Source organism: Brassica napus, unplaced genomic scaffold (assembly GCF_020379485.1).
Source record: "Brassica napus cultivar Da-Ae unplaced genomic scaffold, Da-Ae ScsIHWf_1251;HRSCAF=1786, whole genome shotgun sequence".
In the NCBI taxonomy this organism is placed as follows: domain Eukaryota; kingdom Viridiplantae; phylum Streptophyta; class Magnoliopsida; order Brassicales; family Brassicaceae; genus Brassica; species Brassica napus.
Window position 1 is genome coordinate 43,657 of NW_026014671.1, and position 15,673 is coordinate 59,329.

Genomic DNA, 15,673 nt, shown 5'->3' on the forward strand with positions numbered 1-15,673 from the left:
ATGTCGGGAGATGCTGATTCTAGCAAATCTACTTCGGGTTACTTGGTAACATTTGCGGGTGGAGCTGTGGCATGGCAGTCAAGGTTGCAAAAGTGTGTTGCACTATCTACCACTGAGGCAGAGTTCATTGCTGCAGTTGAAGCTTGTAAAGAGCTTTTGTGGATGAAGAACTTCTGTGAAGAGATCGGTTTCAAGCAAGAAAAGTATGTGTTGCTTTGTGATAGTCAAAGCGCTATTTGTCTCGGGAAGAATTCTACATTTCATTCGAAGTCAAAACACATTCAGAGGAGGTATCATTGGATACGTGATGTGGTTGCTTCTAAGGAAGTGGAACTTGAGAAAGTTCATACGGATGATAATGGAGCTGATATGATGACGAAGTCATTACCGAGGGGGAAGCTTGAGGTATGCCGAGAGATAGCCGGAATGGCTGTTTCTTCCATCTAGTCGGAGGGGGAGTTTGTTGGGTCCCTCCTAGATGGAGAGAACCAAGTGGGCATGAGACATAATAATAATTCTCATGACCCTTTGCACTGTAGACTCACAATAATAGAGTTTAGAGAGAGAGACAAAAGAGAGAAAGGAGAAAAAGAGAGAGAAGGAGAAAACTCGTAAGGTGATTTCAAGACTGGATTTGGAGGGTCAAACGGATCCTTATCGGGCTGATATTTTGTGGGAAGCTTCTTCAGTCAGTGGGTTAGAGGTTCACCGAAGGGATTTGGATTTCAACGGTTGGATCTTCTGTTGTCTGGGTTTTCTTGAAGCTGGTCGCCATAGTTCTTCAGCAGAGCAGTCTTGGGTGTTTGGTAAATCCAACGGTGAGATCTTCTCTTATTGAGCTGAAATTTGGCAGAGGTATTGTCGACTTGTTTATCTTGGATTTGTACGGTTGGATTAGTTTCTGGAAGCCGGAATCTTTGTGAGCTGAGGTCGTTTGTTTGCTGCCGGTTTTGAAGCTTTGTGTTGCTCTCTTGTTGTTGTTGTTTGTGTTGGAGATAGCTCTTTGTAGCTAGATTCTCTGTTCTGTTCAGGCTGTTGAACAGGGAGGACGTGGTTGTACTCATACCATTTATATAGTGGATTTTTGAGTGGACTACGGTCCCGTGGTTTTTCCTTCTCACATCGAGGAGGTTTTCCACGTAAAAATTGTGTGTCTCATTTAGTTATCGCAACTTTGATATCTTGCCATCGTCGAAGTATTTTCCTCACAGGTTCGCACAAGGTGAGGGGAACACGACCATTAGTATTTCCGCTGCGCCGTGTGACTTTCCCCAACAATAAAAAGGGGTTTCTTATGTTTGCAGCTTGTTTTTAGTTTAGTTTTTAACCTTTTGGATCTGGGTTTATTTGGTTTGCATCAACTTTAAGTTTCTTAAAGACTTTGAATTGTACTTTGCCTAGTAGTTTGGTCTCTAAGTACAAGTTTTGGATCTTTGACATGCGAAACAAATATGTACGAAGAAATTTTGAAACAATTTGAAAAAGAGATATGAATTAAGTTTCATAAGAAATTAAAGTTACCTGTAAATATGTTATTATTATTTTTTTCAGAAAACTTTCGGAATTAAGGAAAATATAATTTCTAAGTTTAAAAAAAATTGGAAATCTATTTACCAAAAAGGTAAAATTCTGACAGTGACGCACTTTGGTAAAAGTAGATATTGTGACGTGCAGTTATAAAAAATAGATATTTTGAATTTGCAAATTGTCAGTAATTATATTTATCCAATTTTCTAGTTTTTTGTTGTTTCCAGTTACACATTCTCAGGAACTCGTTTTTGGTTTAGCTACTTTTTGAGATTTACATTATGGTATTATTATCTCTAAAGTTATAGTATTACTTTCGTTGGTAAAAAAAAACATTATAGTAAACATTATCTCTAAGGCAGGAGGCTTTTGTAGTAAACTATCACTTAAATATTGAAACATGCACGGTTATAAAACATTATAGTATACGTCGCAATATCTGTACGAGTCCAAAATACGTCACTATCCAGAGTTCCATGGAAATCTCTTGCAAAGTTGAGATGTGTATGTAAGCTTTGGAATAGTCTTATTTTGGAAGAGAGACTCAACAAGAAGAATTTGTCGTTTCACATGCACATCTATAGCGGTGAACATCGTTTTATACTATTAGACACTGGTCCTAAGATATCGGCCGTGGGCATCGAGGAGCAGCAAAACAACGTGGATGATCCTCCGTCTTTGATCGTCCAAGACTTTACCCTTACAAAAGTCCGACCATGCAAGACAAAGCTATGATTTTTACAAAGAAAGGTTTCAGCCCACAGATGACTTGCCATTCAGCTATGATGAGATGAATCCTATTGCACTAGAGATTTATAAAGGAGATAGGCTTTCGGTGTTGGAGCAATGTCACAAAACAAGGAAGATATGCATATGGGTGAAGCATTGGCTCATGCTTACTTCTTGGACCAAATTGGTGGTCGTGGACATACCAGAGTTTCCGCTTATATATCCACGTCTTACCCTCCTTTCTACAAATTATTATTTCGACAAAAACAATAGGCTTGTTATAACTTGTAATGATACTGACATGAAGGGTCTATCTATTATCAGAGTCATCAACGACAAGGAATTCCAAGTAATTAAAGCTAATGAAGGGGAATGTCGTTTCTCTTTTTTATGCAGCTACGTTCCTAGCTTAGCTAGGGTTCCAGGGTTTTCGAAGCAAGACACAAGTCGGATTCGCTGGAGAAAACGTAGATTCAACTAGTTTGGGTATACATATATTTGTTGTTTCGTGTGATGATTCTTTCTGCTTGGGCTATTAAACTATGCATAGCATATATCCTTTCTTTTTATTTGAAAGTGTCAAAAACAAACCTAAAATTGCCAATTTATTGTTAACCTACTCTATACGTGGAATATGTGATTTTGTTAACTTTACCTAATCTGTTTTTCCCTAGAAACAAAAAATATTGGCTTATTAACCTTGATGCTTAATTACACAATCCATTTCTTAGAATTATAATTACTCTTTTTCCTTCATATTTTTCAAGTGCGCTCCTTAATTTAGATGCTTCTCATATTTTAGAAGTAACAAATAGTGAATGCTTTCACACTGGTTTAGGATTATTGACAAATGATATGAAAGAGATATGAGGTTAGTCTTGAGAAACAAGGCTGGACTTGAGAAAGAGATAAGAGGTTGGATTTGAGAAACAAAGCTGAACTTGAGAAACAAGGCTAAGGAGCTGGATTTTCAGGAACATAGTGGAGCTGGGCGAATTTAAACTCACAAGAAGCACCTAACAGTTGGAGAGTAAGGAGACAAGTTGGGTGAATTATTTATAATATTAGTCACATGATCTACTTAAGGATGGAAGAAGAAAAGGAAGGCTCCAAGACCGTTGAGGACTTGTCACTATCCATCGATCAAATTTCTATTCTTTATTCTTTTCTTAGTTTATGAGTTTCATATTTTATTCATTGTTGTAGCAAGGCATCTTGCCTTTAAATCTCTGTAACATGTTGCACATTATGGTTAAGGAAATAAATCATTCTTTACTCTATCTCTCTTACTCTTGATTTCTCTTCTCACTCTCTCTCTTGTTCTTCACTTTGTTCTTCAATAACTTTCATGGTATCAGAGCTTTAAGCTCCTGATTACCTCAAATACTTCCGCAAGCTTACTCTATTTCTCTCTGTCTCTTGATTCTCTGGTTTTATTTCACAAATTTCTCTACAGATTTCTTTTATCCAGTGGATAATAAATCTGAGTTCTTGAGTGTTCTTGAATATTTTCTTCAAATTTTTTGGTTGTGCTCACTCTGTTATGTCTCTAATCTTATTTCTTGAGAGTTTATCTTGTTTCTAAGCTTGAGATCTCTCAGTTCTAGAACTAATTTTTCTCAAATCCAGTTTTGAAATTTCAAAATATTCTTGGCGCCAGATTGAGAGAAATGGAACAGTACAAAGCAATTCACATTCCAGTCACACTCAAGGGACCAGAAAGCTATATTACCTGGTCTAGGATGGCCAGGACAGCCCTTGGAGGTAGAGGTCTTTGGGAGCATGTCTCTTCAAGTTCAGCTGCAAAGCAAATCACCCAAGGAGAAGATGGCAAGGAGGTTGTAGTGGTAGATGAAGGCAAATGGGTTCAGGAAGATCTCATGGTGCTGTCTACCTTGCAAAGCTACGTAGCGATGGAGCTCGGTCGCTACGTAGCAACCGAGCGGAATGGACGTTTGGTCGCTACGTAGCGACTAAGCTTTGGCTCGAACTCGGTCGCTACGTAGCGACCGAGCGGAGCACGTGTTTGGTCACTGTGTAACGATCCTTCTCGACCACTTGTCCGATGATTCGCGTTTCTTCCGCAAACCTTTTCGTAAAGAAGAATCTATTTCGAAAAAGTATTTGTCGAAGAAGTTTTCTACGTTTTTTTTCAAGTTTATTTATCCAAGTTTCCTATTATTTTAGTGTTTTACATTTTTTTTCTTTTAACCGTCATCCATACTTATATATATGTATGTTAAGGTTATAAACCATGCGTGCAATAAAGTTTTTGAAAAAGTATTTGTTGAAGAATTTTTCTTCTTTTTTTTCTTCTTCGGGGATTTGGACGTTAACTTCGTCGCAACCGTTTTTGACCCCAACATTTTGTTGTCAAAAACTCTTCACCTGTGTTATCCACACTTCAAGATTTCTAAAATCCCAAGAGCGCCGTATCCAATTTCTGATTCTTTAGCTAAGACTGTAAGAGTTTTTCATAGAGAACTTTGTTTTACCGATTATTCTCTTCTGATCTGGTTACTCAACCGATCTCAAGTTTGAGCAATAGAATAACCGTTTGTTGTAAACAACAAAATTTAAAATATATTTGACCTATACCATTCCGTAGGTCAAATATATCAATCCGTAACCTACACCTATCATGAGGTAAAGTTGTATGATATGTGTGCCCGATTGTATCAATATATGTGTATTTGATTGTATGAATGGTAAAGTTGGATTAGACTTTTTTTTAGCTAATTAGACTTGTATTATTGATATGATATAACAAAGGTCCTCGAGCAGGGAGAAATCGACAAATCTAGGATATACGATACTCATTCTGTATCTAGATGAATTGGAATGTAAAAAAAAACTATTAATGCAAACTTTTCATTACTGTTATACAAACTAATAAATATACATGAAACACACAAGACATCATGCTAGAGGTGTCCAATCCGGATATCGGTTCTTTTTTCGGTATTTCAGTTTATAAAAAATATCTACCATATTAAAACCATAGCTACTCTAGTTTGGTTCGGTTTATATACCGTCGGTTTTTGGTTTATTCGGTTTTATACCAAAAAGTTATACATATTTTTATCTTTTATAATATTTTATGAATTTTACTTTATATGATTAGATATCGACTTTAGTATGACACAAAAATATTTTTGTTTTTAAATACACTATTTTTATTCATTTTTTAATATTTAAAATAATTATTAAACATATTAAGTTAATAATAATAGTAGTTTTATAGGATAAAATAAGAAAAATTAGTAATATTAAATAACTAAATATTAGCACATATATTTGTCAAAAAAAATTTAAAATTATTTTTTTAACTTGATAAAATGAAAATTTTACTTTTAACTTAAAATAAAAAATTAATAAAATAAATTATGTATCTATTATTAATTATATTATATAATTTACATATATGTATACTAGTATATTTTAATTGATCGATTTATTTGGTTTGATCGGTTTATATACCAAATCATACCATATATTTCAGTTTTTTTAATTTAACATCAGTTCGGTTTTTAAATAGACTATTTTTGTTCATTTTTTAATAATTAAAATAATTAGTAAACATATTATGTTAATAATAATAGTAGTTTTATAGGATAAAATAAGAAAAATGGTAATATTAAATAACTAAATATTAGCACATATATTTGTCAACAAAAAATTAAAAATTATTTTTTTGACTTGATAAAAATGAAAATTTTACTTTTAAATTAAAATAAAATATTAATAAAATAGATTATGTATATATTATTAATTATATTATACTACATTTGTTTCATATTATGTGTCATTTTAGATTTGTGCACACAGATTAATAAAACATTTAATTTTGCATATTTCATATAAAAAAACATCATTACTCATACATCTAACTATATTTCAACCAATAGAAAAATAAACTGGAAAATAAAATTAATAAATTCTGCATTGAAATGCTAAAACGACACTTATTTTGCAATGAAATTGTTTTTCTACAACGACACTTAATATAAAACGGAAAGAGTATAATTTACATATACGTATACTACTATATTTTAATTGATTGATTTATTTGGTTTGATCGGTTTATGCACCAAATCATACCATATATTTCAGTTTTTTTTTTAAATTTAACATCCGTTCAATGTATTACCATATTCAAACACTTTCTCTATTTTAGTTCGGTTCGGTTTTAATTGGTTCGTTTTTACTGAATTGAATACGTCGATCCTCCTTACAGTACATCGCAGTCTTGATACGCATCACGTGGTTATCATACAAAATTTGAGGTATTGGCCTCAGACCCCTTCTCACAATTAACCTTTTTTAGAATAAATGAAAATTCATATTTTCGCCACAACACTATTTACTTTACGTAACTAACTGTCAGTTTGAAGTACGAAGTCCAAAATAAAGGTCACTATCTTACATATAGATATCTTGTAAAAAGTTCTAATTTTGGATGGGTCGGAGGTGTTTAGGCCCAATTAGCATCTATTTTTCATATAAATTTTCTGAAAACCCTAATGTTCTGATCCTCAATGCTGAAAATATAGAGAGAGAGAGAGAGAGAGAGAGAGAGAGAGAGAGAGAGAGAGAGAGAGAGAGAGAGAGAGAGAGAGAGAGAGAGAGAGAGAGAGGGAGGAGATAGATATAGAGCATTTGTTTCTCAAAGTCCAACCTCTTATCTCTTTCTCAAGTCCAGCCTTGTTTCTCAAGACTAACCTCATATCTCTTTCATATCATTTGTCAATAATCCTAAACCAGTGTGAAAGCATTCACTATTTGTTACTTCTAAAATATGAGAAGCATCTAAATTAAGGAGCGCACTTGAAAAATATGAAGGAAAAGAGTAATTATAATTCTAAGAAATGGATTGTGTAATTAAGCATCAAGGTTAATAAGCCAATATTTTGTTCCTAGGGAAAAACAGTTTAGGTAAAGTTAACAAAATCACATATTCCACGTATAGAGTAGGTTAACAATAAATTGGCAATTTTAGGTTTGTTTTTGACACTTTCAAATAAAAAGAAAGGATATATGCTATGCATAGTTTAATAGCCCAAGCAGAAAGAATCATCACACGAACAACAAATATATGTATACCCAAACTAGTTGAATCTACGTTTTCTCCAGCGAATCCGACTTGTGTCTTGCTTCGAAACCCTGGAATCCTAACTACGCTAGGAACGTAGCTGCATAAAAAAGGGAAACGACATTCCCCTTCATTAGCTTTAATTACTTGGATAATAGATAGACCCTTCATGTCAGTATCATTACAAGTTATAACAAGCCTATTGTTTTTGTCGAAATAATAATTTGTAGAAAGGAGGGTAAGACGTGGATATATAAGCGGAAACTCTGGTATGTCCACGACCACCAATTTGGTCCAAGAAGTAAGCATGAGCCAATGCTTCACCCATATGCATATCTTCCTTGTTTTGTGACATTGCTCCAACACCGAAAGCCTATCTCCTTTATAAATCTCTAGTGCAATAGGATTCATCTCATCATAGCTGAATGGCAAGTCATCTGTGGGCTGAAACCTTTCTTTGTAAAAATCATAGCTTTGTCTTGCATGGTCGGACTTTTGTAAGGGTAAAGTCTTGGACGATCAAAGACGGAGGATCATCCACGTTGTTTTGCTGCTCCTCGATGCCCACGGCCGATATCTTAGGACCAGTGTCTAATAGTATAAAACGATGTTCACCGCTATAGATGTGCATGTGAAACGACAAATTCTTCTTGTTGAGTCTCTCTTCCAAAATAAGACTATTCCAAAGCTTACATACACATCTCAACTTTGCAAGAGATTTCCATGGAACTCTGGATAGTGACGTATTTTGGACTCGTACAGATATTGCGACGTATACTATAATGTTTTATAACCGTGCATGTTTCAATATTTAAGTGATAGTTTACTACAAAAGCCTCCTGCCTTAGAGATAATGTTTACTATAATGTTTTTTTTTTACCAACGAAAGTAATACTATAACTTTAGAGATAATAATACCATAATGTAAATCTCAAAAAGTAGCTAAACCAAAAACGAGTTCCTGAGAATGTGTAACTGGAAACAACAAAAACTAGAAAATTGGATAAATATAATTACTGACAATTTGCAAATTCAAAATATCTATTTTTTATAACTGCACGTCACAATATCTACTTTTACCAAAGTGCGTCACTGTCAGAATTTTACCTTTTTGGTAAATAGATTTCCAATTTTTTTTAAACTTAGAAATTATATTTTCCTTAATTCCGAAAGTTTTCTGAAAAAAATAATAATAACATACTTACAGGTAACTTTAATTTCTTATGAAACTTAATTCATATCTCTTTTTCAAATTGTTTCAAAATTTCTTCGTACATATTTGTTTCGCATGTCAAAGATCCAAAACTTGTACTTAGAGACCAAACTACTAGGCAAAGTACAATTCAAAGTCTTTAAGAACTAAAGTTGATGCAAACCAAATAAACCCAGATCCAAAGGTTAAAAACTAAACTAAAAACAAGCTGCAAACATAAGAAACCCCTTTTTATTGTTGGGGAAAGTCACACGGCGCAGCGGAAATACTAATGGTCGTGTTCCCCTGACCTTGTGCGAACCTGTGAGGAAAATACTTCGACGATGGCAAGATATCAAAGTTGCGATAACTAAATGAGACACACAATTTTTACGTGGAAAACCTCCTCGATGTGAGAAGGAAAAACCACGGGACCGTAGTCCACTCAAAAATCCACTATATAAATGGTATGAGTACAACCACGTCCTCCCTGTTCAACAGCCTGAACAGAACAGAGAGTCTAGCTACAAAGAGCTATCTCCAACACAAACAACAACAACAAGAGAGCAACACAAAGCTTCAAAACCGGCAGCAACCAAACGACCTCAGCTCACAAAGATTCCGGCTTCCAGAAACTAATCCAACCGTACAAATCCAAGATAAACAAGTCGACAATACCTCTGCCAAATTTCAGCTCAATAAGAGAAGATCTCACCGTTGGATTTACCAAACACCCAAGACTGCTCTGCTGAAGAACTATGGCGACCAGCTTCAAGAAAACCCAGACAACAGAAGATCCAACCGTTGAAATCCAAATCCCTTCGGTGAACCTCTAACCCACTGACTGAAGAAGCTTCCCACAAAATATCAGCCCGATCAGGATCCGTTTGACCCTCCAAATCCAGTCTTGAAATCACCTTACGAGTTTTCTCCTTCTCTCTCTTTTTCTCCTTTCTCTCTTTTGTCTCTCTCTCTAAACTCTATTATTGTGAGTCTACAGTGCAAAGGGTCATGAGAATTATTATTATGTCTCATGCCACTTGGTCTCTCTCATCTAGGAGGGACCCAACAAACTCCCCCTCCGACTAGATGGAAGAAACAGCCATTCCGGCTATCTCTCGGCATACCTCAAGCTTCCCCCTCGGTAATGACTTCGTCATCATATCAGCTCCATTATCATCCGTATGAACTTTCTCAAGTTCCACTTCCTTAGAAGCAACCACATCACGTATCCAATGATACCTCCTCTGAATGTGTTTTGACTTCGAATGAAATGTAGAATTCTTCCCGAGACAAATAGCGCTTTGACTATCACAAAGCAACACATACTTTTCTTGCTTGAAACCGATCTCTTCACAGAAGTTCTTCATCCACAACAGCTTTACAAGCTTCAACTGCAGCAATGAACTCTGCCTCAGTGGTAGATAGTGCAACACACTTTTGCAACCTTGACTGCCATGCCACAGCTCCACCCGCAAATGTTACCAAGTAACCCGAAGTAGATTTGCTAGAATCAGCATCTCCCGACATGTCAGAATCAGTGTAACTGACAAGCAATGACTTCTTACCTCCAAATGTAATCTTCAAATTAGAAGTCCCTCTGAGATATCTCAAAATCCACTTCACAGCATTCCAATGTTCTCTTCCCGGATTGGAGAGAAACCTGCTGACAACTCCAACGGCGTAGGCTAAATCCGGTCTTGTACAGACCATGGCATACATCAAACTACCCACTGCAGAAGCATACGGAACCTTCGCCATATCTTCCTTCTCCGCATATGTCTTCGGACTTTGTTGACTGCTCAGTCTTAAGTGTGGAGCAAGAGGAGTACTCAACACTTTAGACTTGTCCATGTGAAACCGCTTAAGTACTTTTTCAATGTACTTCTCCTGAGATAAGTGAATCAGCTTCTCACCTCTATCCCGAATAATTCTCATACCAAGAATCTGTTTCGCTGGACCCATATCTTTCATGGCAAAGGACTCACTGAGCTGCTCTTTCAACTCCTTAATTCTGTCCATGTTCCTGCCCACAATCAACATATCATCGACATACAGCAACAAGATGATAAAATCATCCTCACCGAACACCTTCACAAATACACAATGGTCTGAATCAGTCTCTGCATAACCATGCTCCCCCATAACAGACTTGAACTTCATGTACCACTGCCTTGGTGCTTGCTTCAATCCATAAAGGCTTTTCTTCAAGCGGCAAACCAAATTTTCTTTGCCCTTTTGCACATAGCCTTCCGGTTGTTCCATGTAGATCTCTTCCTCCAAATTACCATGAAGGAAAGCAGTCTTCACGTCCATTTGCTCAACCTCTAGATCAAGGCTCGCTGCCAATCCAAGTACAACCCGAATGGATGACATCTTCACAACAGGAGAAAAGATTTCATCATAATCAATTCCCTTCTTTTGGCTGTAGCCTTTCACAACCAATCTAGCCTTGTGTCGAGGTGGCAAATTGTCATCCTCATGCTTAATTCTGTACACCCACTTATTAAGCAGAGCCTTCTTGCCCTTAGGCAATTCCACCAACTCAAAAGTATGGTTCTCCTCAAAAGAATCCATCTCCTCATCCATGGCTCCAAACCACTTATCCTTGTGTTCATCCTCCAAAGCTTCATCATAGCTTTCAGGCTCTCCCCCATCAGTAAGTAATACATACTCACTAGGATCATACCTTGTCGACGGTTTAAGACCTCTCTCGGATCTTCTAACAATAGTAGGTTGGTTCTCAGCAGCTGGTGTCTCACCATGATCGTCACCATGATCACCACTACCATCTTCATGTGCGGGAGCATCTGCACTGGGTGTATTATCCTGAACCTCAACCTCAACCTCACCGTGAACCGATGTAGAAGGAGTAGCCTCTGTATCGATCAAACCCTCAAAAATCTGAGTTGGCTTTTTGGACTTGTCAATGTCCTTAATCGTTTGATCTTCCATAAACACAACATCTCTGCTCCTTACGAGCTTCCTCTCAACGGGATCATAAAATCTGTACCCGAACTCATCATGACCATAACCGATGAACACACACTGCCGCGACTTCATCTCAAGCTTCGATCTATCAACCTTGGGAATATGAACAAATGCCTTACACCCAAAGACCCTCAAGTGACTGTAAGAAACATCCTTACCAGTCCAAACCCTCTCTGGAACATCACCATCCAATGGAGCACTTGGTGACAAATTCAGCACATGAACCACCGTGTTCAAAGCTTCTGCCCAGAAAGTCATCGATAAGCCTGACTGTGAGATCAAACATCTCATCCTCTCGACAATCGTCCGATTCATCCTTTCAGCCAACCCATTCAACTGTGGAGTATGAGGTGGCGTGAACTGATGCCTTATTCCATGCTCTTTGCAATAAGCATCAAATGGTCCAAGATACTCTCCACCATTATCACTGCGGATACACTTCAGCTTCTTCCCCGTTTGTCTCTCAACCAATGCCACAAAGTGCTTGAAATATCCCAGCACCTGATCCTTCGTCCTCATAGGAAATACCCACGACTTCCTTGAATGATCATCAATAAAAGTCACATAATATGATGCGCCACCAAGAGATCTTGTCTTCATTGGACCACACACATCTGAGTGTACCAAATCCAGTACCTCGGGTTTCCTAGAAGGTGCGGAAGACTTGAAAGATACCCTGTGTTGTTTTCCCGCAAAGCAATGCGAACACTTCTGTAGGTGCAAACCAGAGATTCCTGGAATCACCTCATTCTTAGACAACACAACCATTCCCTTCTCACTCATGTGACCGAGTCTCTTATGCCATAACTCCATGGCATTATCATTCTCCACCGCATTAACAACATCTTTGGAGACCTTAGCCTGCATCCAATAGAAAGATGAAGACTTCTCACCTCGAGCCACAATCAAAGAACCGCGAGAGAGCTTCCATTTACCACCACCGTGCAAACTGAAATAACCCTCATCATCAAGTCTTCCCGTCGATATCAGATTCATCCTAATATCAGGAACATGCTTAACATCCTTAAGCACCAGCCTAGTACCAAGACTAGTCTCCAAGCAAACATCACCAATGCCAGCAACCTGAGCCATCGCATCATTCCCCATCTTCACAGAACCATAATTACCCGTAGTATAGGTAGAAAACAAATCCCGCTGTGATGTAGCATGAGTAGTAGCTCCACTGTCAATCACCCAACTGGTGTCCTGGCATGCGACATTAATGGCATCACCCTCAAGAAGAATGAGAAACTGATCTTCGGTGAGAGTCACCCGATCCACCTTTTCTTCTTGATTTCCTTGCTGCTTGTTTTTCAACTTCCAGCAATCCTTCTTCATGTGCCCTTTCTTATGACAGAAGTAGCACTCCATATTAGCAAATCTATTAGACTTGCTCCTGCTCCTGTTCTTGTCTCTCTTGGGATCTCTACTTGTACTTCTCCCCCTTGACTCAGTAACAAAGACATCTGAACGCGAACTGCTAGCATTCGACTGCCTTCTTGCTTCCTCATTAAGAACACTGTTCTTCACTGAATCCATCGAAATAACACCTTCCGACGCGGAGTTACAAAGAGACATCCTGAAAACCTCCCAAGAGTCCGGTAAAGTACCGAGAAGCCACAGACCGTGAATCTCATCATCAAACTTGATGCCCATATCAGACAACTTGTTGAGCAATCCCTGAAACGCATTCAAGTGATCTGTCATCGGAGTCCCCTCCTGATACCTCAGCTCAATCAACTTCTTGATCATGTACATCTTGTTGTTTCCGGTCTTCCTAGCATATAACTGCTCCAGCTTCTTCCACAAAGAACGAGCATCCGTCTCAGTCTCAATATGATGCAACACATTATCATCTACCCACTGCCTTATCAACCCACACACTTGGCGATGCTGCAGCTTCCACTCTTCATCCGTCTTCTTCTCAGGTTTCTGCTCCTCGAAGACTGGAACATGGAATTCTTTAACAAAGAGCAAATCCTCCATCTTGCCCTTCCATAGATGATAGTTAGCACCATTCAAGCTTATCATCCTGCTCATATTTTCCATCTTTCACACAAGCAAATAACAACCCAAAGTTATCAAAACCAAAGCTCTAAAACCAGAAGCTCTGATACCACTCTGTTGGGGAAAGTCACACGGCGCAGCGGAAATACTAATGGTCGTGTTCCCCTGACCTTGTGCGAACCTGTGAGGAAAATACTTCGACGATGGCAAGATATCAAAGTTGCGATAACTAAATGAGACACACAATTTTTACGTGGAAAACCTCCTCGATGTGAGAAGGAAAAACCACGGGACCGTAGTCCACTCAAAAATCCACTATATAAATGGTATGAGTACAACCACGTCCTCCCTGTTCAACAGCCTGAACAGAACAGAGAGTCTAGCTACAAAAGCTATCTCCAACACAAACAACAACAACAAGAGAGCAACACAAAGCTTCAAAACCGGCAGCAACCAAACGACCTCAGCTCACAAAGATTCCGGCTTCCAGAAACTAATCCAACCGTACAAATCCAAGATAAACAAGTCGACAATACCTCTGCCAAATTTCAGCTCAATAAGAGAAGATCTCACCGTTGGATTTACCAAACACCCAAGACTGCTCTGCTGAAGAACTATGGCGACCAGCTTCAAGAAAACCCAGACAACAGAAGATCCAACCGTTGAAATCCAAATCCCTTCGGTGAACCTCTAACCCACTGACTGAAGAAGCTTCCCACAAAATATCAGCCCGATCAGGATCCGTTTGACCCTCCAAATCCAGTCTTGAAATCACCTTACGAGTTTTCTCCTTCTCTCTCTTTTTCTCCTTTCTCTCTTTTGTCTCTCTCTCTAAACTCTATTATTGTGAGTCTACAGTGCAAAGGGTCATGAGAATTATTATTATGTCTGCCCACTTGGTTCTCTCCATCTAGGAGGGACCCAACATTATTAGAAAAAAAAAACAATTTTTTGAACAAACCTCGTCGATGTGGCAAGCCCCCAATCAGATCAGATGCCCCTTCTCTCTCTTCTTCTATCGTTATTTCAGCATTGAGGATCCAACATTAGGGTTTTCGGAAAATTTTCGTGAAAAATAATGCTTATTGGGCCCACGCTCCGGCCCATCAAAAAGTTGAATTTGTTACAGCCTAGGTGAAATAGTGACGTATTTTGGACTCGTACAGATATTGCAACGTATATTTTGGACTTCGTACTTCAAACCGGCAGTCAGTTACGCAAGGTAAATAGTGTTATGATACCAACAGTGCCTGAGTATATTAGTTAAACTAGTGGTATTCCGGCGCTACGCGCCGGTTCGTATGTTTTGTTCTTACGTGAATTTACAATTCATTTATGGTCTTAGTAAAAGAAGTATGTTCACAGAAATGAAAATGAAAATACGTCGAAAGAAAATGATCTTATGCTTATCGCGGGATATGCTTTTCGTGTCATATATATAATTATATTATTGTATATATTCATTATGTGTATTTCATATTAGCATTTTCAAGAGAAGTGTATAACAACGTTTATGGTTTTTAAGAATGTTAGGGTGTAGAAGGATTGTGTATACGAAAACTAATTATGTTTGATTTCGTTGTTTGTGTTTATATTAATAGGTTGCTACGTATAACATTTATATAGGTTAGATGCGGTTTACGTGTATTCTAGTTGTATGTTTTTAAGCCATGATTGACTGGCTAGTTGTGGTTTGTTATATTTTGGACTCTCAAAGCTGAGTATGTGGTTGGCATGATTATCGTTTGTATGATGAAATTGAGTTTAGATGATTGCATTTAGTAACAGTTTATCTGTATGCTGAATATGTTATTGAAAAGATGAGTTAAATAACGGAAGTGTAACGTAAAATAAGTAGGTGTTATTAAAAAAGAAATGTATTTTTAGACGATCACTGTTTGAAATACGTATTTTAATTTTTGTTGTCATTTACTTTTTTGTTTGTTTATAATCTTATTTTTTAGCATTCCAATCAAATTGATTTGTTCATAGAATCATAGAGTTCATAATTAACAAATTGATGTTGCATTTCTTATAAAAAGTAATGGAAACTCAAACACCGTCTGTAATGGGATCAACAAAGCAAAACTATTAAAAATTGAAACCATTGGAATAGAAAATTGAGAAGAACGGAA

The 15,673-nt window shown here is 37.5% G+C and overlaps 1 protein-coding gene and 1 pseudogene across 1 annotated transcript; one reads left to right on the forward strand and one right to left on the reverse strand.

Annotated features, from left to right (window-relative positions):
- LOC125596626 lies at positions 1-5,476 on the forward strand. Its single transcript, XM_048771712.1, has 2 exons — positions 1-405; positions 2,219-5,476. Exons 1-2 carry the CDS (start codon positions 1-3, stop codon positions 2,735-2,737), a joined length of 924 nt encoding a protein of 307 aa, XP_048627669.1. The 3' UTR covers positions 2,738-5,476.
- Positions 5,477-7,002: 1,526 nt separating this feature from the next.
- LOC125596627 lies at positions 7,003-10,070 on the reverse strand (annotated as a pseudogene).
- Between the last annotated feature and the right edge of the window lie 5,603 nt (positions 10,071-15,673).

Coding starts and splice junctions, on each gene's coding strand:
- LOC125596626 (XM_048771712.1), top strand. CDS start 1: ATGTCGGGAGATGCTGATTCTAGCAAATCTACTTCGGGTTACTTGGTA. Junction 406..2,218: donor TACCGAGGGGGAAGCTTGAG/GTATGCCGAGAG, acceptor TGATCGTCCAAG/ACTTTACCCTTACAAAAGTC.